Source organism: Onychostruthus taczanowskii, unplaced genomic scaffold (assembly GCF_017590055.1).
Source record: "Onychostruthus taczanowskii isolate IOZ18803 unplaced genomic scaffold, ASM1759005v1 scaffold41, whole genome shotgun sequence".
NCBI classification, from domain to species: domain Eukaryota; kingdom Metazoa; phylum Chordata; class Aves; order Passeriformes; family Passeridae; genus Onychostruthus; species Onychostruthus taczanowskii.
In genome coordinates this window covers 5,247,558-5,275,267 of record NW_024501571.1, presented here as the reverse complement: position 1 = coordinate 5,275,267, position 27,710 = coordinate 5,247,558, and the positions used below count along the sequence as shown (strand labels likewise).

Below are 27,710 nucleotides of genomic sequence, written 5' to 3'. Positions count from 1 at the left end.
ACCAGCGAGTCTTGCCCGGAGTCACACAAGAGGCCAGTGTTGGAGAGCTGAGAATCAACCCCATAATCTGAGTATTAGCCTTATCTTCACTGCAAGACTTAAGAAGGGAAATTCTAGAACAAAATTCTCGTTTTCTAAACGTACCTGCAGGCGTGAGTTGGCTGAGGGGTGAAATTCATGCAGTGATGTGAGAACCAGCCTGCTCAGCTGCCTCAGCTTCAAGATAAACCAAGAAGAGATTAGGTTAAAGGACAAACAAAAGAGCATCCCCCCATTCTCTGGAGCCAGGGCTTCACAATAGCCATTGTGTTCCTTCAATAAGCACGGGCTGCTTTTCCATAATTACTTTTTAAAGTAAATCACAGCTTATCATCATATAGGGATGTAATATCTACATAAGCCAATTCTACAGAATTGTAATAATTCAGTATATCATTTTATTGAATTAAAAATAACGTTTGGGGCTTACAGCATTGGTTTTGGGTTATTGTTGTTATGAAAAGTCAGGAAGAGACTCGAAGTGGTGCCTTGGCTGCCAAAGCCAGGTGCCCAGTTCTCCCTCCGGAGGCCTTTGAGGGATTTTCCTCTGTCAAGTCAGGGAAACTCAGGTACTTGGACTTATGCAAGTCTAATTTAAAGCTTTGAGCCAAATTAATTGTATAGCATGAACTGCATCCTCTGTTTCTTGGAAATCCTATTAAAGATCCTGACTACCTGGGCAGTGAGGTTTCACTGTGCTTTTTGTGAAGAAAGTAAGATTTTTGCTGGAGATTCAAACTTAAATTGCCCCCCCGGAAATCAGCCCCTGAAGTATAGTATAAACTATTCTGTCCTCATCAGACCACTATTTAATATTCTTCTCTTTTATCCAGGAGGTGTAGCTAACCAGTAGATGAAGAGGCTCATAGTTTACAAAGCCTGTAGATTTCATCTGGTGCAAAGATACTTTGTGAAGGATTTTTTTTATATCAAGAGACTCTTTTTTTCTTTTATCTCTGTAAACTACAGTCAGTTAAAAAAAATGAAATTTTTCAAGGTTGAGAAATAATATTTGAGCTGTTCCAACTGATAAAGAGCACTTTCTGCATATGGGGTCTTGTGGTATTAATTGACTGTTGCCAGGTAAAGCTGCCTGTTGTTGCTCCCTTGTTTGCCCTTGATTTACTTCCTGGAGTGCAGTTCTTCAATTTGAAGATTTGAAACAAAGTGATGGCTCAAAACAAAACCCTTCTGAAAGTAAACCTGGTAGAACTGTGGGGCAGTAAATCCATTTCTCATACTGGTGGTGAGCTGGGGGACTGTAATCTCAAAGCATCTTCAGGTTGAATTTTTAAACTTGGATTTCTGCGAAAATATTGTTCTTCTGTTGGTTTTTTTTTTGTTCCAGATGGCCGCACAGATCCAATTTTGGATGACGTAAGCGATGCCTTCAAGCTTATGGGGGTTAACCTGCATGAGCTGGAAGATTACATACACAATATTGAACCTGTCACTTTTGCACATCAAATCCCTTCGTTCCCTGTCAGCAAGAACAATGTCCTCCAGTTCCCCCAGCTGGGAAGTAAGGATGCAGAGGAGAGGAAGGAGTACATCCCTGATTACCTGCCACCTATTGTCTCCTCCCAAGAAGGTGCGAAATCAATCCTTTGCTTTCACTTTTGGTTATTTGGGTGTTTGTGGGCATCCCCCAGCAGCTCAAGCTGTGCTGCCCTGTGGCAGTGGCTTGGGAAGGGGACTGTGGGATTTTACCAAAGCGGGTTGCCAAACAGGTAGCAGTTCTGTGACAGGTTTGTTCACTGTTTTTACTTTCCTTCCAGATTAACTTGTGCCAAAAATTCACTATGTTACTTCATGTTTCAATAATGCCTTCTAAATTTTAAGCTTTCAAATGATAATAGGAGTAAATGCTTAGCATTACCTTTTATGTGTTAGCCTCCCCCTTATGCATCCTGTAAAAGCTTCTGTTATTTTTTAAAGGTAGAAGAAGGAAGGCTGGTGAGACTGGCACAGCATGATCCTGATAGCTGTTTCTCCTTACTTGTAACAAATTTCACCAAAAAACCCAAACCCAACCCAACAGAAAAACCTAATTTTCCAATTAAAAAGAGTTAATCTTTAAGATATGCTAGTAAGAGTATTTTAGAGGCATTGTATTGGCTTTTAAGTCTCTTTGCTAACATTGATTAGGGTTTCATCATCACTGTTCCAGCTGCTCCTTCCCTTTCTTGTCCCACAGAGGCAAAGGTTGAGGAAACAGTGAAACCAGCTATACAAGTGCTATGAGATGCAGTTGACCTGAAAATTTTAACTGTGGCAGTGGAAAAAGCATACTTATTTTCTCTATTTTTCAGCTATATGAGACTTGATTGCTAATAAGATAAAGAAACATGACCTAGTCTGACTTGCCCTTTGAATAGCAAACAGCATACAACTGTACCTTGTGTGGAATAAATATATGTAAGGTTGTGGGTATAAAAATTCCAGGCAAAAGAACTTAATTTTCCAAGAGAGTGTAATGACAAGATACTTAATTTAGAATTTTGTGGGGACAGAAGGGATATCATGCTCTATTGTGCATATTGCTCTTTTTTTAAGAGCTAAGGGCTCAAAGCCTGCATGGTGAAATAGGTGTAAAAACTCTGCCCATGTGAGGGTGAACCTAAGCAACATCACCTTGTTGAGCAAAGAAATCCATTGCTGTGCTGCTGCAAGTGTGGCATGGGGCATTATTCCAGTGATTTGGCAAGCTGTAGAAGTGTATGTTCAGGCTTTCTTACATCATGTTCAGCTAAAGATGCAGTTGCTGTGTACTCCAGTTAGAGCAGGTGAAATTGTGGTCAGGAACAGGTATCTGAGGAGCAGGTACGGGGTTTGCTGTGTTCTGAACAAATATACTCATTCCAGTAGCAAGGTGAGGACTTATCCGTCTTGGTGAGTATTTCTGAGGCTCTGTAGACTTTAATTTTCTGTTTCCTTTAGTTGTGTTTTGTAGATCAATAGCATTTCAGTGTTTCTTGCTTTAATACAAGCCAGGAAATGAAACTGCTGTTCAAAACAGAAGTACTTTCTTAAATTGGTGAGGAGATCCTAAAGTCTCACTCTTGTGAAGTTTGTTAAAAGGGTTGTTTTAAAAATCTAACAATGCACTCTCTCAGACCAGGAAGAGGCAAACAAAATGTAAATGTCATCTCTGTAGACAGCATATATAAAAGAAGAGTACTGAGGAAGAAGACTTTGAGAGTGAATGAGGATTTTAGCTCTCCTGTTCTGGCTACTTGCTTTAGCCTGATTCTTCAGGAGGTAAACAAACACCATTCTGTCAGAGAAATCCAACATCTTTGAAGTGTAATAAGTTGCCCAGTGTTGCAGTTGTTTTGGGTTTTTTTCCTCTGGGAAAATGATACTTTAAAATATGCAAGAAAAGTCAAATCCAGCAAGGCTCAAAGCAGCTGCAGACAAATATCTGAGCCTGGGGAGGGAGAGAGGAGAGTTACAGACTCAGCCTGACAATACACGACGTACAAAGAGAGGCTAAAAATTGAAATGGGGACAGTTGTGCTTTTTCTTTTTTTCTGTATGTAACTTTTTATACTCTTTCTCTTGCAAGTTAGATCCAGGAGTTAGATTTTAGCAGTCCTTATAAATAATGTATGAATCCTTTTAACACCTGAAGCAAGAAGATATAATTTCCAAAGTTGGATGAGAACCAGGAAAACTTCTGATGCCTAAGGGTAGTGTATCAGAGGACCTATAGACAGACACAACTTGAAAAAATGAATAAAATATTTAATGGAAATTTAAAGGAAGCATTAAATACAGTTGCTGAATGCAGATTTGTTATAGTTGATTTAAAATATTTACAGTTGAGAACATTTTAATTTTGAATTAAGTGTTTTCTGAAAATGGAGTTTGTACTCTGCGGTTTGTTTTTGAAAGGGATGAGGTAGATCATAAAACCTCTGTATATGTTTTGTTCTATATTATTCCAAGTAAAATTTGGAAGAAAAACTTAATTTTAGAGATTAAAGGAATACATGGTAGAAATACTGAAGAATTGCAGAAGCCATTTAAATACTTTGCAATATTTTATAGTGTAGGAAAAAAAAATGAGGCTGCTCAGATTGTTCAGTCCAAAATATTTGAGTTGTTTTGAGTAGGCAGTAATTTGAAATGGAGGAAGGCTTTGTGCACATTAGGGTGTGTGATGTAAATCTTTCAGTGATTTTAAGGAATCATCAGCAGGACTCCGTACATCCTGTTTTATATCAAAGCCTATAGCTCAGCTTAGTTATGAATATTTATTTATTAGGGGTCAGAAAGTACGAGTGCTGGTATATTTTAGCAATAATGTAGCCATGACTTCTAATAAGAAAAACCTCTTTCTTTAATACTGTTAATTTAGAAACCAAACCAAAGCAGTGTTCAGTCTGCGCCACGACCAGTAGGTGTTGCTGCCCTCCTTCCCAAAAGTCCTTTAGTTCTGCACATGTAACCAACTTCTTATTTCCACTTACTCCAGAACTGGTGGTGGTTCAGGCTGTGCAGAGGCTGCCCAGCAGCTTGAGAGATGTCTTAGTTATCATTGCCAGAGAATCCATAGGAGCAGAAAGCCCTTCCAGCCTGAGAGGAGCCTCTTTCATTGTGCTCAGCAGTAAGAAATTCTGAAAGAACTCTGAATGATTCCTGGAGTTGTGGGGGGAAAGGAGGAAGGCAAATAAGTTTTCAAGAGCTTTAATTTGTGTCAGTCAGAAGTTCAGTGACACAAGTTTTGTTCCAATTAAGCAGAAAATGTTTTCTTGCCTTAAATATGGAATGCAAGCTCTAACCAAATGCTTGAGTTGTGAGGATCTGCATATATAATTCTATATATTATAAAACAATCTGACTCAGTATTGCCATGGAAAATGTTGGGTTTTTAGCAGTATTTTTACAAAGGACACTGAAGGGATAATTTTATGCCAATGTATCATGATGTTCGCTGTCTGCCTATTTTTAATTAGTCTCCTTTTTGTTTTTGAGTTAGTTTAGCACTGTTGTCACTAAAATGTCATGGTAAACTTGTAAGACAGATTAAAAAAGGAGAAAAAAATAAATTAGTTACAAAACATGATGGTCATGCTTTATTTCTTGTGCTTTAATGCAAGAGAACATACATTTTGCAATAATAAATCAACTTCATAGAATTTGTTGATTGCATTTGAAGCAAAACAGTATGTGCTGAAACTAGGCCAGCTGAGAAAGCCCAGATACTTCTCCACAGCTAATAATAATCACTGTTACATTTTGTGATAATGTTGAGAGGCCTGAGTCCTGATGTTGTAAGAACATGTACCATTCTCCATGATTAAAACAAAGAAAAGTGAGGTGTGAATCCTGTGTGTACTACGGGATCCTTATTTTTAAGCTTCTTGGAATTAATCTCTACCTGTGTTTGCTGCCTCTTGTTATAATTTCATTTTTAAAAAATAATAATAATTTTTATGTTATTTTTAAAAAAATAACTACTTTATGTCAACTGCTCTCTTGTGACTTTTTGAAGTCACAGGCAGTCCATCCCTGTTTCTCTGTCTGGAAAACTGAAGAAAAGCACATTGTTTTTGTGTGTGCAGTGCTGTTCATAGTCTGTGGTATTTGCATTAGACCCTTGTTCCTCTCTTACACTCTAGTTGTGCTCGTGCATGTAAGCAGGATGTGAGGGAGAAGACAGGAGAGTCTCTTCCCACTAGTTTAGATATTTTGTGGAGAGAAGAGTAGTTTTTAGAGAGTCAGACTTTCTCTGCAGTTCCAGCTGCATTTTTTTTTGTCCTCCGCTTCATACCACTTCGCTCCCACTCCTCAAGGTTCAGCTCCTTTCCCTTGAAAACGATCTGGGAACAAATATCATTTTTACCAGGCATTAAATTTTGTTGTCTTTCATTCCTGGTAATGTGTGCTCAAGAGTGGCATTGTATTTCTGATCATTGAGTCAGGACAAATTCTTGGCACAGTTTACAAATTCAGATTTATTTGTAGCCTTTTCTGTCAGAGCATTTTATTTCCCTGTCAGATCAAAGCCTAAAATTGCTGATCTTCTTACAGTCGTGCCTTTTCCCCTCTTTGCTGCCAGTGTGATGTGGGGACCTGTTACCTACCAAAACCTGATGCTTCCAGCCACCTGGAAGTGTGGAAACCCAGCTGTCAAATTGCAGCTCATCTCAGCACATCTCTAGTTTTTTTTCATGCCGTGGTAGCTGCTGCAAATCTCATTTGAATTGCTGAGAATTGGGGGTGCTGGTGAAGCAAGGTGCTAATCAAAAGAACACATTTTAGTATTTAGGTTCTACCAGTGCTAGAATTGTATAAAGCATTAAGGATCAGGGTGACAAAAACCATTAGTGTCAAGCTCCAGTGGGAAGTAGATCACAACTTAAAAATTGTCACTGCCCCTTCAGGCTGGCAGTGCTTTCTGTGGCCGTGGTCCAGAAGGGAATGTAGCAAGCCGTGGATCTCACACCAGGGTGATTTCAGTCTCTGGTTTCTCCAAGGGTTAAACAAAGCCAATCCCTCTTTGTAAATCAGAATGTGATGGGCTTTTAAAGCGTATCCACTTTGCCATTCTGGTGGCGCAGATCTCGCTGTTGTCATTTTTTGACCTTTCTGCCTTTCCCCAGCTCTAGTTTAACCCCACAGACTAATTCTCCCTCATTCTAGCAGCTGCACCAATGATTTCAAAGCAGCAATGATCTTTTCAACAGAGCTTTTCCAGTACAGTTGGTTAGGAAACCTTCACAGTCCTCGACGAACAGGTACCGTGTATTCAAACAGTCTGAAGAGTTAAAGCCCTACCAGAGTGTGAAGATTTTGCTCCTGGCTGCTCACTGTGCCTGGCTGCTGATACTCACAGGCATCCTTTACCTGTGTGTGCAGTGCCCTGAGAGTCAGACTCTGATTGCTTTTGTGAGGAGGGATTCTCACATCTGCAGCAGCCCAGCAAGGAAGGAGCAGCAGGAAAAAAAAAGAAGACAAAATGAGAAAAGCAGCCGAGCTTGAGATGCAGCCAGAAGAAAGGCATTGGGAAGGAGCCAATAGGAGAGGCAGGTTTCAAAGGAAAAAAGGAAAATACGAGACAGGAACAAAAAAAAAAAAAAGTGTGCAGAAAATGTGCCTGGTTTAAATCTTGCCATTAGACAGAAAAATAATTTTTCTGCAAGGCGTGCTGATAAAGCTGTAGTTGGAGGACAACTGTATCTCTGCCTTTTCTTAAGAAGTTGTATCATAATCGAAAGCAGAATTTCCAGTGAAATCCTGCAAAAAAGGATTTAATGAAGTTTGTTTTTTTTTAAATGTGCAGTTAAATAGATTTTCACAGGTGAGCTTCTTTAATTTGCAGCACTTGAAGAAAAAACCTTAGCTTAGTAATAAGTGCCATAGTAAAACTTTTTCTATGGCAGGAACTAGCTCACATAGCTGGGATCCGTAGACTGTGGAGACAGACAAATGCACTATTTTATATTTTCTAGGAGACTAGTACCTAGCTTCTAATAATTCATGTCTTTGGAAAAAAGGCCCAAAACTCTTGCTATTTTTTAAGAAACTTAATGGCAGTTGAAAGTGGGGAACGGAAGACACATATAAAAAATGTTGTTTTTAATTGTAGGAGAGGATTGTGATGATTTTTTATGTTTTTGTTTGTTGGGGTCTTTTAAATGTTTTATCCTTCAAAATATATAAACCAGGTGGAACCTGGCTATACATGAAGAAGCAAATCAGAAAATAAATTTTATAAACATGCTGCCTCCATTTTTTTACAAGTAATAGCAAGGAGTTAGTAAAACTAACTACAAAAATTCAGCATTGTGAAAATGTATTTGTTTAGTTTCTTAAGCTATCTAGTTTTATTTGCTGCATATAGCAGTTGAAATGAAACTAATGTGACTTCAAGGGGATATCATCCTTTTAAAACCTTCTCACAAAGATTTCTCTGTTTTTCAGACCTGTTTAGATAACTTACAAGTTAGTGATTCTTAAGGATTCAGAAATAAAAACTGCAGAACACAGAAGTTGCCTGATAAAAGCCAGCCTTATGCAGTAAATTATTTACATGGAATGGGAATGAAAGTCATGGATCCTTTCACTGCATTGTGATGTGCAAATTGCAATTTTGGTTCGAATAAAATTGGAGGAGAAAATGGGACTTTGTGATAAAAGGAATCTATTGTCTTGTGTATTTTGAACAGAAATGCTGTCATGATTTTAATTTTCTACTGATCCTTTTTCAGCAAAACTTTTGTCAGTTGTCTTGACTCGTCACGTCAGATCAGTTTTTTCCCTTTTCTGACAATGTGTGACTTTGTTTAGTGCCTGTGTTGCTTCCTGCACTGTCTGCTGCAGCTATGCTCGAGGATTTTATTTCAGCTGGATCATCAGACACCTTTGTGCCTTTGGAAGCATAAGTTTCAAATTAGGTTATCGTCTGATAGCTGGGTGTTACTGTTCTTGGGCCTCTCAGACTTCCCCTAACTGCTCTAAGTATTTTTGGGGACTTGAGGGAAGAGAATGGGAAATGGGAAGTCTGCCTGATTCTTTAAGCAGGATAAAAGAGAAGCACAACTGGCCTATTTTAAGGGCTGACTGTGTAACTTTATTATTTTTCAGTGATTTCACTGCATGCAGGAATGTTTCCTATTTTTCTTTAATCAAAAGCTTTTCTTTCTTTCTCTGTCTTCTGCCACCAAGGATGCTTTAACTTAATGAACATGTTAGTGATTGCTAACAATTCCTGGCACTTAAAAAACAAATAAAAATCATTTTAGCTACTGGGAGCAAAGCCACAAATTTGATTTTTACCTCCCTGCATAGGAATTTGTGCCAAACTTCTGGAGAATCGTCTCAGTCCAAGCAAGCCTTAATTTTGTATGAGGATGTAGAAGTAGAATGTGTTGGTTGTGACCTCATATGTGTGTCTGATTTTGAGACGTGGCCTTAAGCAATGCCAGCATCTTCCTGCTGCTTATTAGCAATGGTGGGATTTACATGGACACAGGGAGTGGTTCACACCTGGAATTCAGGAGCTGGCCCTCTAGGTAGTTGTTCTGAATAACACAATTGCCCAGAGAACTGTTGCCTTGCAGAGTAACTTCTCTCAGTTTAACATCTCTGAAGTGTCTGAAATGTTTCTTGCCTCCTGTGAAAAATATCCATGCTGGAGCTGTTTGGGAGGAGATACTGCTTGGTGTTTTGTGCACATTTTCAAGCGTAGCTGAGCCTAACCTTGATCTCAGCATCAGAAAAAAACATTGTCTAGACAAAGATCACGAGTGGATTACAGGACCCCGTATCTCTCTTGCATTAATCATGGGAATGACTCATTATAAGCTTCTGCATGTGGTACAGTCCAGGTTAAGTCTAAGGAATTCTGCCTTCTAATTTTTAAAATTATGACTAAGAAAGCTCATTTGAATTATTTGTCTTTTGCCACACACAGATAAGCATTTTAACTTCACCATACAGCTCTTGACTTCAGTGTCTTCTTAGAGATAGGGTTGGAAGAGACCTTAGAGATCATCTTCTTCCAGTCTTCGCCTTTGGTACATGCTCCTGTTTTCTCCAGCTCTCAGCTAAAGAGAATGCTAGTGACTAGGTAAGTCATTAGGAAGGGATAACTCATTTTTGTGTGTAGGCAATTCCAGTTAATTCTGCAAGACTTGGAGAAAAGCAAAGTTGGATGGATAACAGGGAGAGTTCAAATGCAAAGGCATTTGGAGACATGACCTTGGTTCATGCAGCCAGATGCTTGGATAATTAAAGTTCATCTTCAGCTGTGTTTTTTCAGAATCTTTCATTTTCGTAATTGCACTCATTAGAAACATTAATGGTTTTCTGATGACTTGACAAGACAGTATTTTTCTATATTTCTCTAGTTTGGATTCTGTTTCTTTGAACAGCGTGACTGGGTAAAATGTAACCCTGAGTGCATGTTGTGTATAAATGTGCATTGTTTGGGTCGGTTAAGCAAAGTCTACCATAGCATACCTGTGTTTTTGAGGAGCAGTGTTAAACTTGAGCAGGGCTGGATCTGGCTTGTACTTAGCCCAAGGCTGGAAAACAGTGGGTCTTCAGGTGGTAATACAGTAAGTCACAAATTTTTCTGACTTGGTTTGAGATTAATTTTTTGGTGATGGTTATAAGCGATGACGCCACACTGCCAGGGGTGGTATTTTATATGGAGAGATAAACTGAAGTTCAGCTCTGTGTGTGTATGTTTGAAAGAGGTCGATAACAACTTAAATGGCCTTTCTTCTGGCCACTTTACAATCTGCAACATTCTGCTTAATTTATTTTCTTTGGTGAACTTGTTTGCCCTCTGCATTCTCACTGTTGATGTCTGCTGCTTTCCCATTCCAAAGGGTTGTGTTGAAGGAAGACTCTGTGTTTCATGTGTATTCCTACAGTTGGGATGGAGCATACTTTTCTTCAAACGTTATGAGCTCTTTTCCCTGAGGGGAGGAGGGTGGTACAGATTCTGGGTGTCTGAGAAGTGCAGCTTAACAGATTGGCCAAATAATCCATCCTGAACTGGAGAGTGAATAATTTTAATACCCCTTATCTTGCATAGATTTTTATGGATATTCATCTCAGCAAATGAACTTTGCATTTCTAAATATTTAGAGCAGCATGTTCGTTCAGGCACAGCATATTTGAATCTTAATATTCTCAGAGTTTCTCCAAGTTTCTCTGGGTTTCTGTGCATGTGGGACTTGGGTTCCAGGCTTATTTAAACACATATTTTGCGCTGGTGTGCGGACAACACTAATTACGTCTGACAGTCACAACTGGGAATAGCAAGGAGGAAATAATAGTTCTTGACCAATCACTAAAACACAGGAAGTCCTGGTGCCATAGGAAGGGAGAGAAACTCACTTCTCATTTCCTTTGGAGTCCAGTGTGTTCAGATTAACTTTAAAGGGAGCTGAGGTGCAGCTCTGAGGATCTGGGCTTCAATCGTGTGCTCCCTTCGTGTGGAGCCCGTCTCAGCAGGCAGCAGGGCACCAGCCAGGAGAGCTCTCACAGCTCAGCTGCTGGGGATCCTATTGCAAATTAAATATGAAACAAGGATGTATTGGGTTTTGCATGGGAAACTTTTTAGCACAGTCACTCACAAGGCTTTCTCTCTGCTCTGAGTATTTTAAATCACAGTACTGCGGGAGGTGATAGCTCATTTGTAATCTTTCAGAAAGAACTTGTTTCTTCTGCTGTTTTAAAGAAAATCAATGATTTTTTACCATAGAGTTTCACTTTTCTTTGTAAATGTTCAGAAAACCAAGTTTACATTCATTTACTTTTTATTGGGGTGTATGTAAAATATTCTACAAATATTTTTGGTGTGATCAAAACATGGACATATGTTCTTTTGGGTCTTTTAATATAAAAGGTACAGTTAAATTGAATATCCTTGGACAGGAATCTTGAGTTGGGATATTTTGGGGGGAATTTTAAGAAGCTTTAGAATTACAAGGAAAAATCTTTTTGGATTCTGGTGAGATTTAGCCATTTGTTTATCCTCCTCTAGCATCACACCTTAACTTTTCTTTCCAAAGTCTTTAAAACCATGATATTAAACTGGTTGTGATGAGCTGAAAAAACAAGGTGGAATTTTATTGTCATGGTGTTGCTGTATAATTCAGTTACACTTACAAACTCCAGCATGTGAAGGGTTTGTCACAATATTCCATGTATTGACACAATTCAGTATTTTTTTAGGACTCTTGGGAAAGTAACCTTTGCGTGAATTAAAAAGCGATAAGTATCTTAATGCTGATATTGCAAACAACAAACTTCCCTCAGATGAGCTGATTTTCTCAGAGTACAGTTTATGCTTAGTATCTGTTTAAAATTTCCAGTGATTCAGGCTGAAACACTGAATTTCTTCAAAACCTCGGTTTTACAAGGAGCACATCTATTTAGGGAGTTTTTCATTCTCACAGATATTCCTTCTGACATGAGCTCACCAAGCTGAGCTCCTCGCATGTATGTTTGGACCATCTCTGTTGAGATGATCTCCCATCACATCTAGATCTCCTGGTGGAATGTCACATGGATAGGATGCCTGGGTACAGCTGAGTCCTAAAATCTAGCCCAGCTGGCTGGCCAAAGGCAAAATGTTCCCACTGGTGTGGAAAGTGAAGAATGTCAGATGAAATTGGAGGTTGAATTTTGCAGTATCGATGATCCATATGCCCTGTTGTGTGGGATGTCTCCTGTGCCCTGCTGTTGGGGGCGAAGATTTTCCTAGGTCACAGGCTAAGCCAAGTGGGGCTGCTGCAGGACTCCTAACAGGAGACATCCAAGGCAATCCAGTGAAGCAGGAAACTGTTGATTAATAGATGGCACTCTATAAGAGGCTCGGTCTGCTGTCGAGCCTGGCATATTTCAAATGAGATGAAAAATTAAGTCCTTGCCACTTGTGGTGATTAAAGCCTCGGTGGCTCACTTTTCAAGAGCAGCATGTGAACCCTGCTGGCATGATTCCAGTTGGGTTATAGAGTTCTGCCAACCTAAATGCCCCAAGCAGTTTCAAATTCGTGGAGGAGAAACAGCTCAGTGCTGTTCTGTGCCACCAAGTAGCCGCCACATCCTCCCACCACAATTCCTGTGTTTCAGCAGCAATTGAAGGGATGCTGTGCTAAAGGCAGTCCCATTTGCTGAAAGCATCCAGCAAACCTCTATTTATTTTTTTCAGGGTAAATCCAGCCCTGCATATGTGTTTTCTAACTTGGTGTTAGACCTGTATGTGTGAATGAAGATAAATAAGTGCAAGGTTTTCATGTTCTTTAACAAGAGGGAGTAGAGCCCATCCTGGTGTCAAATCTGTGTTTGTAGAGGAGAGAACCATGCTTGATCCAAAGGTGCTGCCATGACAGTGAAGAAGCTGAGACAAATAGAAATGTTTATTTTTTTAATCTCAATAATTTTCTTTCTTTCTCATATATATAATGGCTGTTTCTGTGCATTATATAGAGAGTAATGTCCATGTGATATTTTTAGCAGCTAATGTACAGAAAATGTATGGACTCATAGAGCGTTTAAATGCAAAGAGCCAGGCAGAGGGACAGGGCAACTGGTCACAATCTGCTGTGAAAGAAAGCTGTGGGATGTGGGAAGGTGATGCTGAGTGCCACCAGAAGAATGCATGTTGGGGTTAAATAACTTCCAGTAGGATTTGTATAAAATGGAATTGTTCTTATCAGCCCCTGGTGGAGCGGCCAATGCTTGTGGTGTTGCTGCTCTCAGATTCCAGTGTTACACATGTGCTTGTGCTGTGCAGTAGCTTTGGCCTTATCTAAATGGAAAGCCCTTTCCAGCTTGAGAACAACTTAGCAACTTTTAAATATCAAAAAGAGCACATTATGCACAACACATGTACAAGACTCAAAGGAACATGTATGCTGCCTAAAGTTTTTGGAGCTGGTGTGTGTGTGCGCTAATCTCCTGAGGGTTCATTGCTCCAAGCTTTTATCAGGAGCAAAGGGAGGCAGAGCTGAAGACTTCTGTGCACTGCCACTCCATCTGAAAGAACCAGCTCCTTTTTCCTTAGTTCAAGGCAAAGAAATGTGTGTACATCGTTCCTATCAATGCAGTCACAGGACTCTGACTTCCTTTTTAAGTGGAAATAAATGAAAGTGTTCTCACTCTCTATTGTTAAATGGCGGAGGAGCTTTCTGCTACAGTCTCATTGTCTTAGATCTGTTTCTCAGTGCAGCACATCTTTGCATTAAGCTGTTATTACCTTTTCATGTCATTTGGAAGCAATGAAATATACTGGTAGTGTCTCAAGGGGAAGACTCTAGATACTGGTTTTCTGAGGAAAAGCTTAAATGTGGATTAAAAACCTGCTTGCTTTTTTGCTTGTCTCAAGCTGACTGCAGCTCAGACTCCTCAGAGTTACTGCAGCCTCTCCATGTCCAGTTTTGCAGTTTCTTTGCTGCCTTAATTGGTGTAAGTTTGGCTTTCCCAGATAGTCTTTTCTGAAAGGACAAGTGAGATGAGGGAACATGTGAGCTCCAGAGGGAGAGATCCCAGCAATAAGTTGTGTCCACTTAGTATCAATTTAACAGGGGGAGAACAGGACAGTGATCAGGTAACACCTAAACACTATTCTCCAGAATTAGATGACTTTGTTTCCTCCCCTGCATTTGTTGTCCCAGCATCCTGCAGAGGTCAGGGTTGCTTTTTGAACAGCGGCATTGCTGCCATTCTCTCTGTGAAGGGTAGGTCATTCCTTTCTGTGGCATTAGGAAGGAGCTGTAACCTTGTCATTTTAATGAGCCAAAGCTTTGTTATACCTGGAACCTTTCCTGGTCAGAGGTACATGAGCATATCTAAGGCAGTTCAGTCTCTGTAAAAAAGTCTGTGAGACTTGCTTCCTTATGCAAAGAGACAGATTCCTAATTACCACGGAGCAGACAAAGAATGACATTTGGCAAAAATCCAGAGCAATATTCAGCCTCATTGCCTCCTGCTGCAGAGTGAGGCACCTGAGCTGTCCTGTCATCACACCTTCTGATGTCATGTAAGGAAAGTTAGAGATATGAGTGGAGATTTTCATTATTATTTCCCCTCACGTTTCTATTGGAGAGCGTATTATTGCTATACTTATCAAGAAGTTATATTTCTTTAATGCTAGCTCTCTGTATTGAGCTACCTACCTACCTTCACTGTGCTGTATCAAAGCTGCAACTTTTATTCTGCAAAACCCAAATAATTCCTCTCCAGTTTTTATTTTGCCTTTTATGTTCATGTCTGATTTACAACAAAATATGTGTTCTTTAAATAACAACAGCATAATCTGGTTACATATGGCAAAGGAAATAATACAGATGAAAAATCTAGGCTTTGCCTAATCTGAGTCTATATAGCATCTTATATTACTATATATTATGTGGGTATAAATTGCACTGCACAAGAGGAATTTTTAAAATTATTATATATATACAATTAATAAATTATTAGCAAATTTTTAAAAATTTATAATCACTAAAAGATTAGTAATGTTTAATTCATTTTAATTAAAACCAATTAAATGTGTTCATTTCTAACTTTACTTGAAATTGCTCACTAGCACTCACAAAGCAGCATATATCTAGAGGGAGAGATTACTTGCTCTCAGAATGGAAACTTCAGGAGGGAAGCCGAGAGGAGCCAGATGAGCACATGCAAGGAAAATTAAATGTTTCAGGACAGTCTGAGCAGTGGAGATCAGATAACTACACTCGTGGTGTATCTTCTCGGAGGTGGTATTAGTAGTTCCTCTGCAGTGATCTCTACTGAAGAACAAGAGCTCGGTGTGTGATGTATGTGGCACAGTTTGGAGGTCCAGGGGTTTGCTCCTGGCAGTCCTTGGGGGGAAAAAAAAAAAGAGAGACACCACAGTGGAGCCACAAAGGGGCTGTAGCAGGTGCTAGAGTTTGGGGAAAAGGAAAATAATTGAAGCAGTGATCTGCACTGTGGAGCTGAACCAGAGCCATCAGGGCAGTGTCAGTGCCCTTGCTGTTGCAGCTCTGGGAAGGGCACAGCACCACGGTCTGTCTCCAGCTGCACCCTGATCAGTTTGGGGTGCCAAGGACTTGGTGATGGTAGGTGAAAGGAGATGAGAGAGCCTTGGAGAGAGCCAAGCTCTTCCCACAAACTTGTTACAGGAGTGCATGTAAGGATGGCTGCTTGGACCTCGTTATTCAGAAGCTACATCCAAAATTATTGCTCAGTTTTCCTTTCTGGATCACCTAAGGAAGAGCAGGAATCTATGCTGAGAAGCAGAATACATCAGTCCAGGTGGAGTGCCATATTAAAGGGCTGCTAGCTGAGTGAGAATTTGGGATACAGGGACACCACTCAGTTTAAATGGTTTTGCAGATGTCCCTTCTCTCTGCAAAACAAGGGATTTGGTCAGTGTTAGGAGTCTGTTAATGAGCCATTTGCACAGAAAATCTCTGGGTTTTTTTCTTCATTGATCTTTTAGATATCCTGGAAAATTAGATGTTTTCCTCTCCCCTCTTAAAACTCAATCAGATGAGATTAGGTGTTTTCCAAAAGCACAGCTGTGGTTTTTTCACCCTAGTTATTATATCTGATTTGCTGCTTAATGCAAATTCAGTGATCATATTTGTTCATTCTTATACACTGAGTTTTAACATCAGTGTTTTAACAGTAATATTTTACAAATCACTTCAGAAAGGTGTAAGGTTGCACTCTATTTCCAAAGGAATTTCCAACTTGAAAGTGCGGTGAGTTTTTTATGAGCTAGAAAATCCCAAGGTGTAAAAGCCCAAAAGGTCTCTATCACTCTTCTCCCTTCTGATACCACACGTGCAAAAATTTTACAGCATCGTTCCAAGCCTCAAGTTGAGAGAAGTTAATGTCTTAAGGCTATTGGACATGGAATTTTCAGACAGCTGCAAGTTCTGCTATTTTTAAACCCTTCTTCACGTGCAACAAAAGGTCTGGTTATTATGCACAATGACATATTCAATAAACTTTGATTTAAAACATTTTTTATATTTTAGCTGCATTCTGGTAATAAAAAAAAAAGAATGTGGAGGAAATATTTTGTGAGCTCGAATAGCTTAAGTCTTGTGGCAACTTTCTCCCAGAAATTCAGGTACTAAGTGGATTCCAGGCATAAGATGTTGTATTTCTAATAGATACAGGTGTGTTTGGGTTTTTTCCTCTGAGAAATACAAATGTTTGAGACATGATTTAAAGTGGAAATAGCATTGGAGCCTTCATTGTTGTGTCACTGTGTAATTTGGTAGAGTTAAACCATTCAGGGAGATGAAATAGATTCAGTGGAGCTATCAGATAGGATCTCACAGCCTTTCTGTTTAAATGTGCTTTGCTCCTAATGCAAAGAGAGCACTATATATGTGCCTGTGATATTAATGAAATGGACTAAAGAGACTAAATACTGTTGGTGCTCAGTGAATTTTGGTTTCTCTGTTAACCTATGTTTTTGCAAACCTCATGTGTTCTTTCCTCCATCTTATGGATTACTTTGTGTAACTAGCATGTTTAGGGTTTGGGGGTTTTTTTCTCCCTTAAAGTTCAACCTTTCCATCATTCTGGAATTTTTAATTTTCCTAAGCTCCTTCCAGTTTGTGTGCTGTTTTCCCAGCTGGAAGTGGAACCTGGTTTTGACAAACAGTTCTGTGCTGTTTCCATGCTCTGTTGAGGATCTTCTAATACTAATATTGACCTAAATGCTATGGTCAAATGTGCTCTGCCTTTTCTCTGCCAGAGCCTTGTACCAGTAGATCTCACTCCTAAATATTCCATTATTCTATTCCTATTAAACAAGTTTCTTGAAGTACACTAAATATCTTTGTCCTGCATGCCAAGATCAGCTTACATTGTTCTAAGCATGGTAGTTTATTTATATGTCTGTTTCCCAGAGCTGTCATTTTCTCTGAACATTTGTGCCACATTCGCAGCGTGACACTTTCTGACAAGTTCCATTCAGTGGGATCTCCCTTGTTTTTGGAATATGCCACAATAAAGCCATGCCTAAATTATATTCTTTCAGTTCCTTCCTAGCTCTCCCAACTTGTTCATTACCACTTGCCTGCTTTCTTTCAGCATGTTTAATTTTTTTGTCCAAGACTTTTCAAGTAAGATTTTGTGATACTGTCAGATGTCGAACTTTAAAGCTTCTATTATGGTTTCCAGTTATCTATTATTTTTGTAGTTCTTTCAGAACAATCTGAAAATTGATCAAGTTATCTTTTTTTTTCCTTGTCTAATCTTGTAGTGGTTTTTTTTTTTCTTAATACATCCTAATCTGTTGTGGGTAGAAGTGGTAGTTGTTAGGGTCATTCTTTTGAAGTGTGACTATATTCTGGACTTACTGATAGTAGTAATTAGATACATGTAATAACAAGTAGCTTCAGTAATTAGTGAACTCCTGATAGAGACAGCACAATAGTTTGAGACATTAATTGTCTCCAACAAAGAGACAAAATTATCCAGATGCTCTTTGTTTCAGTATTAAAGGAATGTTTTGGGCTATGTGCATATTTCTTGGGTTTGGGATACACACATGTGATACCAACTGGCTGTTCATAATTCTGAAATTTGGTAGCGATGGTTAAAATCTGCAGCTACTGAGAGTGACTAAAAGGTGAAATAAGAAATGGTTTTATATCACTGAAAAAGCTTTTCTTCTCTACAAGTTTTATGTAAAGTTATTAATAAGTGAGCAGAAGCAGTTTTCTCCCGAAAAGGGAAACTGTTCAAGAAGTTCTGAAAAGTTAGGATAAGGTGCAGAGAAAGAAGGAGGCTTCAGGTGTTTGCAGTTTGTATTTTCATCCCTGTTTGCTGTTGGGGAAGCTTGCCCTGGGTTGGTACTTGGGACCAGCTGTGTGTGGCTGTAACCCGTGGCTGCCCTTACACGGAAATATTTTTCTCCAAAGTTCTTGCTAAAGAATAAAAAGAAAATAATTTTCAGTCTATTTTCATTAGAATTTCATTTTATTTCCCTAGTTTGTGTTTGTCTGAAATGGCAAAAGGGTTTTCCTTGCAGAGCTGGACAGTGCAGGTGTCTTTGGCTGTTAATATTTTTGTCTGGTTTTATACCCAAAATCGATGGCTGCTGTGGCCCAGGTCTGAGAAGTTTGAATGTTTATGTTTCCTTAACATGAAAAAAGTTTTGATACGGGTGTTGACACTGTTGCATCAGTGCTAACTGCATTTTTAAAAAATCAAATAACAGATTTACTATTATATCCTGTTATTTTCCCCTATTAAATGTGCTTATCTTGGCTTACATTCCCCTTATCCTTTCAGTAAGATTCATCAGTTTCCTTAGTAAAGCCTGATGTGAGATATTGAGGATACAAGGAACAAAACTAGCAAGGAAGAATAGCTGAAAATGCTGAAAAATTGGTTTTATTGGAACTAAAGCGTTACAGCGGCAGACGGTTTTGTTGTTTTCTTGTTTTGTTTTTGGTTGGGTTTTTTTCAAATAAACATCTGGCTTAATTTTTAAACAACTTTTGTGCAGATGGGTAGAAGGAAAGAAAAATGTGACGACTCTGCCAGTGGAGCAGCCTATTTAATCACCTTGATCAGGTCCTAGATGAGCTTTCTGGGGCTTGGATAGTAAGAATGCAAAAAGCTGGATGTGTCCTGCAAAGATTGATTTCACCCCTGGTGCTGATGATCTTCCCTGAGCATCTTTTCTTGCTGTTCTCACTGCATCTGCAGTGCTGAGAGTGGTTTGCTCTGATGAACACACGGTTGTTAACAGCATTTGTTACTGCTGCCTGTAAATCTAAAAAGACAGAAATAATATTAAGGTACCAAAAAGGCAAAATGTTCATAGTGAGTGCCTCTTAAAGTCCTCACATTCACAATTAGTTTTCCCTCTTCCAGTTACTTTTTTATATTTGTGATGATTCTTCTCTGTTTTCTCAGCTTTCAGATTTTTTTCTGAATCTTGTAGAAATCTTTCACAGAAGAATGATGCAGTTTGGATCTGTTTGATGCCCATCACTATTTGGCAAGAGTCTTCTACCTATATATACAAGTTATTTATACTCTGAAATGAGCATTTTTGGAGTTATATTATTTTCTGAGTTTGGCTAATAATTGAATTTGAAAATAATAAGATGTTCTTGTTCCTTTTTATTACGTATTCTGTTTAAGGCTGAGTTTTTTTCAGGAACAAGAGGTGAAATTTCAGTGCATTTTAATAATTTTTAAATCACCCGACTTAGAGCATCTTTTTGGGCTGAAATTACATACATGGAGAAAACTTTGTTTCCCTTACTGACCAAAGTTTAAATGTGCTGACTCCATTGCGTTTTACAGGAGCAATCTGTGGGTAAAAAGTTCTCCTTTTAGTACTTGTTAGTGATACACTGTTTTGGGAGAAATTTCCTATATTCCTTTACTGAATGTGCAAAATTGTTTCTTGAAGATCAACTCTAATATTGATTTTCATGTTGTAGAAAATGCAACTAAAAATCAGTTTGAGGCAATGCATGAATTTCTGGTAAAAACCTAAATTTACTCATAGAAAAAACCTTGCTTTTCATTTTTAAGCCTGTATTTTTCATCCCAGTAAATACTAATCACAAAAGCTATCATGTACATCCCAGCTGTTGGCAACTGGTCGTTTATCGGGATAGCTTACACACAGAAATTGAGGCATTCTCTCATTTTCATTGATCAGAGAGCTAAATATCCTGATTAATGCTAAATGCTAAAAAAATTAAATGCTAAAAAAATGCTAAAAAAACCCCACTTTTATGGCAAAGCCCAGGATTTTTGAGATTGGGAGAAAACTACTCTGCAAAGTGCCTTTTGTGTGCTGTGAAATCTGTGCCATAGGTGCAGCAGAGTGTGTGGGGCACTCAGGGGAATGTGGATTTGTACTCCCCAATTTTAGCTGGCTTCTGGCTTTAGCTGGATCTGTACATCCTCTCTGCCTTTTCATAGGAATCTGTGGACAGATTGCTTCTGAGTAAAATATGGTTTCATTTTATTTCCCCTGACATTAAAAAAAAAAAAAAAAAAAAAAAAGTTGTGTTTGTTGGGAGAAAAAGAAAAAAAAAAATTGTTCCTGAAATGGGCTCACTTGTTCTAGAAATTACTTGAATTTGCAGATAGCTTCAAGTTTTTCTGGGTAGCACTGATCATTTGAGGGATGCCAGGCACTGCTTCCTCATTCTCCTTCCCCTTTCCTCCCCACTGCTGCCTCCAGAATTCCTTTTCTCCTTATTGAGGAAGGGAGAGAGCCTAGTGTCTCCTGACGTGGATCAGGGAATGTCCTTCTGCAGCATCTGAATTGAAAGTTCCTGAAAATCTGGATTTTTAGATTAGTGAATAGATAGATCTGTAGTCAATTAGTTATTTGTTTGCTGTTTTGATGATACTAACCTGCTTAAACTCTCTGTGGGGACAAAAGGTGGAAAAATCTTTTCACTTTCAGCTACCGTGTTGCTTTAAAAATCCCTAATTTAACCCCAAAAGGAAGAAGATGATTTTTGCCTTTATTGCCTGCTGCATCTGTGTATTTTGCACCCTGAGCTGTCTTCATTATTGTGATTATTCAGAAGATAATGCAGTCATCTCTGAAGATTTGTTGACAAGGAGATGAGTTTATGCCAGAGAACCTCTGTGAATCACAATGTGTTGGGTTTTCTTAGAAATACATACTGAATTTAAAAGTCTCCCTTTGGGGAATGAAAAGGAATAACTTAATGCAGTTAATCACTCCTGGCATTACCTGTCTAAAACAACTGGCAGGCAACGGATTGAGATTTTAGATTGTACAACTGTCCTGCAAAATTAACATTCCTTTTAGAAAGCCAAAACCAAGCCACCTACAAGCAGGATATTGCTTTAAGGCTACAGATTTAAACAGGCAGAAAATGGACCTTTAGGATCCACCAGCAGCAGTAAATCTGCCATCATTTGCATTGTATTTTGAGTAAGCAAGTTGTTAAATGTTTTTGTCTAGCTTGAGCTTAGGGTAATGTTACATATCCTTGATATTGCTTTATTAATCTGGTTTTTTTATTGTTGTTACTGCACTGATGTGGCTTGAAGTAATTTTATCACCTCCCTGTAACCTTTGCTGTGTATTACTCTTTAAGTGTATAGACTGATATATGTGAGTATATATATATGTAAAAAAATATATGAAGTGAGTGAAGGCTCACCTGCGACATCTGTGCAGTCATCTCTCTTGAGGGGGGTAGAGAGATTTATAAAAATTAGGTTCATAACACAGATTTGAAATTGAAGTGGTGTGTGGGGAGAGGTGCCTGACTCCTAAAAAAGACTCACTTTTGATCTCAGCCTTTTCTATATTACTGTGTTTAAGCAGCTAATTTTTCAACACAGTTAAACAAAATATTTCAGCTTTGCTGACATAAAACAGAAGCCAGAGGCAGAGCTGGATGGAGGAATCCCGGGGTTTGTCACAGCGTGTAATAAATAAAAAGGCTGTTGGGATTGCTAAGAACTCACATATTTCTTTGAAACTAGCAGCACCTTTAGGTGCTCTCAGCCCTGGGTGTTTGCACTCAGTTTTTTAGCAGCCTGATTTAGAGCCGCTGTGCTTGATAAATGTGGAAATCGGTGTCTGTGTCAAACGGCTGAGCGAGCATCCCGCTCCCGTTCTCCAGCATCACCAGCTGGATGAGGCTCTGATAGTTTGCCACTTCCCAGGAGACTTGTGAGGTGGTGGAAAAAGTTGTTGTGATCTGCAGGATGTGCTAAAAAACCTCACCTCATGACTGCCAACCTGAGTTGGGTTTTTGCACCGAACGCTCCCTGTTACTTTAAACTGCGTAAATTTAAGATTGCTCCAGAACAGGGGAGTTTTTTGAATTTCTAATTTTAAAATGAAAGGAAAATTACCCCCCAGATTTGTAAAAGGTGTTACTGAGGTAGAAAGATGTGAGTTTTAACTGAGTCTTTTTGCCCCTTGCTTCTCTGAGTACCCGGAGAGCGCAGAGTCTGCTGCTCCGGGGAGCCGAGGGAGCTGATGGTATGAAACAGCTTTGTACAATTCATGGCCATTTTGGCATCATCTTCCTGCAGCCATAAAATTATCGAAATTCTATGGCTACAATCTAATCTGAAATATCTAGGCGCTTGTGGCTGCAGTTTTTTTCAGGTGATAAACTATTTGGCAGTTAATCATTACAGCTATAGAATAACTTATGAATTTGGGGAAAAGGCAAGGCTCAGACTTTCAAAAGCGTGATTCATTTCTATTAGTGGAAATTTTAGAATTTGCTTAAAATAAAAGAAAACAGTGGAAAGAAATAACTCCTTGCTATTTTTATTCTCCCGGGTTAAGGTAGGAAAGCCAAGGGGTGACTTAATTAAAAAACAATTGTGTTTTTTTTAGAAAAAAGGAATGGTGAGGGAGCTGTCAGGAATTTCTGTGCTACACTTTTCAGTTGTGCTAAGATCCTTTGCCTCATGTTTTCTTTCTCCTTTCCCTTTTTCACTTGGCCACCTGAAACTGGAGTTTTGAAACACATCGTCCAGTCTTTCCTCAGTGCTTAGAACGGCATTTAGTTTACTGCTTTGTTTTCAGGAGCCAGACAGCAATATTTTGGGATATAGTTACCATCTGAAAAAAAACCGTACTAAAATGTATTGGGTAACGAGACAGATTTTTTGTTACTTGCTTTAGATCATTTCGGAGCCTGTTTGCTTTCAGAGGTGTTTCTGGTATCATCCAGTCGTATCTATTGCAATGCAGAAGCAAACTAAGTGGGATTTTAAGAATAGCAGTGCTTTAATACCAAATCCTAAACAGATTAATCTTTGGGAATATCCTCTTTAGATGGATCTTGTGAGACCGAAGCGATTCAGACCTCAGATGTTGCTTTTTGGATGTGTTTGAACGACTACAGCAGTCTTTGAAATTTTTCGTTGCCATCTCACTGCAAAATGCACGCTGACTGCAGTGCTGCACTGCATATGTGACATATTCATCCTGCAGGAAGTTGGCTGAAATTGGGTTTTGTGAGGTGCTGAATTTTAGGCAGAAATGGTCCCAAACTAGCGCTGCCTGGTTGTGTTTGGTGCTGGAGCACTAATCCAGCACTCTTTGGGAGCCTCGGCAGAGGGCACTGTTGAAGCATTAAAGGCACTTGAAAGGCTCATCTCCAGCTTTTCTTGATTTTTTTTTTCCCTGTTTGGAAAGTGTTTAATGTTCTCCATGTAATTAAATTCAGTTCCCTGTATAATTAGCAATGGAGCCTTATTCTTTGTGCCACTGCTGTGGATAGTATTATTTTTGTCTCTATTTGCCCTCAGTCAATGCAAAATACTGTTGCCTATCAAAAGGTAGAAAGTTTTATTGCTATCTCCCAAAGCTAAGCAATATTTAAAGGTGTAAATAGAAAACTATGAAGTTACTTTAATTTAGTTGCTCAGAGTAAATAGGAAACCTTTAAAATTCCTGCTCATGGCTCAGGAAGGAGCAGAATTAACGCACCACAATAATTTTATATTTGTACCCAATTGTGTATTGTAGTATTTTTGAAATGTCACTACTTGCACTTTGTCAAAAATATATATGAAACATGTAATATTTAACTCTGTGTGAAACCTATTGATTTTATTTTGCAGATTTTGTTTTCTTCTTTAGTTTGTTTTCCTTTGGATCTTTGCAAGAACTTGTATTGGTGTTGTTTAGCATATTGAAATATTAAGTAGAGTGATCAGGCATAATTATTTTTCATTAATTGCAAATGCAAAGTAATTGCTGTGACCTAGAAATAGTTTTCTTGTCCAAATTCCTGTAAACATCCTAATTTTTTTTTATAATTTATGAGGACCAGCTACAAAACATTGTGTCAGAAAGAAATAATTTTATGAGGTACTAGAGTAGTTAACACTGATGTTACATTAGACTTCTCTTACTGCTTGTAAAGGAGAGATATTTGGAAGGTGGAAGTCTGATGTGTTTGGCTCTTGAATTGGCAGATACATAGAGCATTAATTGCAAAAAACACATTGTAGGTTTCTTTCAGAATGTGCCTTTTTGTCCGTATCTGGTTGAGTTACATGAACAACCTGGAGAAGTTTGCGTTAAAGATCGAGGGATACGCTCTGCCGCCGGCTGGCAGGACACTCTTGCATTAATTTCAAAATCAACCACAGAAGACATCTCCAGAAATCTCTGCTGTCTTAGAAATAGCAGGGAATATTTTTTTTCCCCCTACTTGAAAATGTTAATTAAGTTATCAGCACCTGAAGGCAGGCGGATTGCAAGGGAAGGAGCACCAAAGAGTTTGAAATGAAAGCGTTCGGTGTGGGTCCGTACGGCTCTTGGCTTCCAGGGGAAATCCCGGGGCTGCAGCCTGATCCTGATGCTGATGCTGATCCTGATGCTGATCCTGATGCTGATGCTGATCCTGCTGCGGGCTCTGTGCCTTGCTGGTGTTGTAGGATCCGTAGGGATGGCAGTGCAGGGTCTGTCCCTGCCTGCAGTGGGATTCATGTCTCAAGGCCAATGCCGCTGTCTGGAGTCACGCAGGGATTGCAGTTGGAAACAGCAACTTTAAATAACAAAGGCAAAAGTTGGTTGGGTTCATAAGACAACTGGTTTTGACTTTCAAAAAGAGAGGTGGTTGCCTCCAAAGAAAAAAGCACACTCAGTATTATTGCCATGCAGCGGGGCTGTAACCATCTCTGTCATGTATTTTCTAAGGGGACTAATACAGTGCCCAAGAAGACTCTAATTAAATGTACATATTTGTTTTTTACAGCCTTCTTTCATATCGTTTCCTATTAGTGTCTCCTTACATGAGCTCGGTAGGGTAATATGCAGGCAAATTTCTGTTTTGTCTGAAACATTAATACTGATGTTCTGCTCCTGTATGATCCCTGTAGCTGTTATCTGCTGTGTGTTTTCCCCACGAGAGGCTATCGCAGGTTTTTAGTCCAGACTGTTTGTATTCGACAAGGTCAAGATAAGTTTTATCTCTATAGATAAGTGAAGTGCATTAGGATCGATACAGTTACAGTAAAATACATTGGCAATATTTATTGCCAAGATCCTAATGAATTTTTAAAGCTTGGAAGACTCTGTCATTGGAGTGAGGATGCCCTAAATGGTTGTTTGTAACAGGGCCTATATAATTATACAGTTAAATGCTTTTTGAAAATAAAAAATTGTACAACTTAATGGTTTTTGACAAGGTAAAGCTTTATGCTCCTCCTCACCCAAATCCTAACAGACTCTTAGGACACCATCAAAATAAGCATTTACTTTCCATTCACTTGGGTGTCTGTATAGAGATTTATGAGGCTTGTCCCCTACTTACTTGTTATGATTATAAAATTGCTCTATTTTTAGCGCACTAATAGGGTTTTTTTTGAATTTTACCTTCAATTTTTTATTGACAAGATAATTGTTTTGGCTTTGACAGAGTGGCTTTGGCCAGTTTCATTTGTGATATAAATTTCCCTAGGCACATATTTATGCAGTTAAATCAATAAGTATTTCGTAATCTCTCTAAATACTTATGTAACTTAATAATTCCAGCCATTATGATGCATCTGCTTAAATATGTATTTTATGTAGGGGCATTTAAAAATGCAAATTATAGGGATTCTTTTCCTTCAGGCTTTGTATTTTTCTGTTGCATCAGATAGAGAGTAAGAAAATTAACCCACAAAAAAATCCTGCTAAAGTAATAATGAAGATCTGCCTTCTATCTGAAAAAGATAATTTGTTGATAAGACTTCATGGCTTGCTTGAACTCATTTTGCTTTCTCTGCTTTCTGTAGTTGATCTTTTAAGCCACACGACACAGCCATGGTAAGGGCTAAGTTAAGGAGAAAGTTTCCACCTTTGTAACACCCACCTACTTTTGGGCCTTTTAATAATCTGTCATCTTTCATAGGTCTGTTTTCAACCCCTCCTGTCTCCAGAGCACCAGAGATTGCTTATTTTTATTGTTAATACTTTGAAATTCAAAATCAGAATTGATAATACTGTGTTGGGAAGCTGCTGTGTAGCTTCTCTTCGTCTTTACCGTGGAGGTTTGATACCTGACACTTTTAATTTAATTTAATTAGGGAGGCAGAACCCCATCTTGGTGTTCATTAAGGGGATTATTCATCAAAGTTATTGCTTCCTTGATGGAGAATAACAATATCACTTGCAATGGCTGCTGTTGCTCTCATAACTGTATTACTTTCTACTATTTTTCTCTCCAGGGCTTTGTATTTAGTCTCTTTATTTGAAAATTTTAAATTGAGGGAAGCATAAACTTCTGGTATAGCAAATTCACCGGGGTCGCATTTATTGTGGTCTAGTAGCTTTATGTCGTGTAAATGCTTCACAGAATATTTTTTTTTCTTCTTTTTATTGGTTCTCTGCACTGTCTTTAAATATTTGTATTTCTTTCAAGCTTAGCTGCACTTCAGCTCAGGGCCTGAGGTTTCTGGCTGCCTGTTTGCTGATGTAGCTGAACTCTGCCATGCCGAAATCCTGCAGAGATCGCTGTAGGAAGGAAGCCTCCGCGGAGCAGGGAGTCACCACGGGCTTTGCTGGAACAGAGTGGAACTCTAATGTAAAATTAATAAGGGGGGGGGTGGGGGAGAGCAGACTGTTTGCAAAAGTTATCTTTTGTAACGCAGCCCTAATCAAATATTCAGAAAATGACGGCTTTAAAAATAGAACAATTGTCCTTTTAAAACATGACTAGTTTGGTTAATTTACCCCCAAGTATCCGGTGTCTGTGACTTTGAAAAACCCTTATCTACTAAGGGGGGAAAAAAGAGCACTGCAGAAAAGGTGACAAGTTTTCACCTCTTTCCTCAGAGAACATTTTAATTCCACTTTAATCAGCCTGCCAATAAAAGAGTACTTGGCTTTCAAGGGGAAACAAATCAAAATATGCATTTATCAGTCACAAGGCAGAATTCAATCGCTCGCAACTGATGAACTCCAAAAGGAATGAAACTAGTATTATCACGCTGCCTTGGTGGTTTGCTTTGTACTATCAAAGAACTGGTACTATCTTTTCCTGCCACATCCACTGTTTGTCTGTCATCCCTAATTATGGCCTTTCAAAAGCAACGCTTCATAATTGCTGTTAATGATTAAAATTTAAAAAAAAATTCGCATCTAGATAACTAAACTAGTGTTCTGCAGTGTGCAGATTTGTGTGTTCTGCAGCTGCAAAAATAACTGAAAT

At 38.8% G+C, this 27,710-nt stretch overlaps 1 protein-coding gene across 1 annotated transcript in view; it reads left to right on the top strand.

The window, feature by feature from the left end:
- Positions 1-27,710, top strand: part of TAF3 (TATA-box binding protein associated factor 3) — a 114,100-nt gene that overhangs the window by 9,093 nt on the left and 77,297 nt on the right. Inside the window, exon 2 of the mRNA XM_041413399.1 lies at positions 1,388-1,630. Coding sequence (XP_041269333.1) covers positions 1,388-1,630 — 243 coding nt within the window. The remainder of the gene's footprint in view (positions 1-1,387; positions 1,631-27,710) is intronic.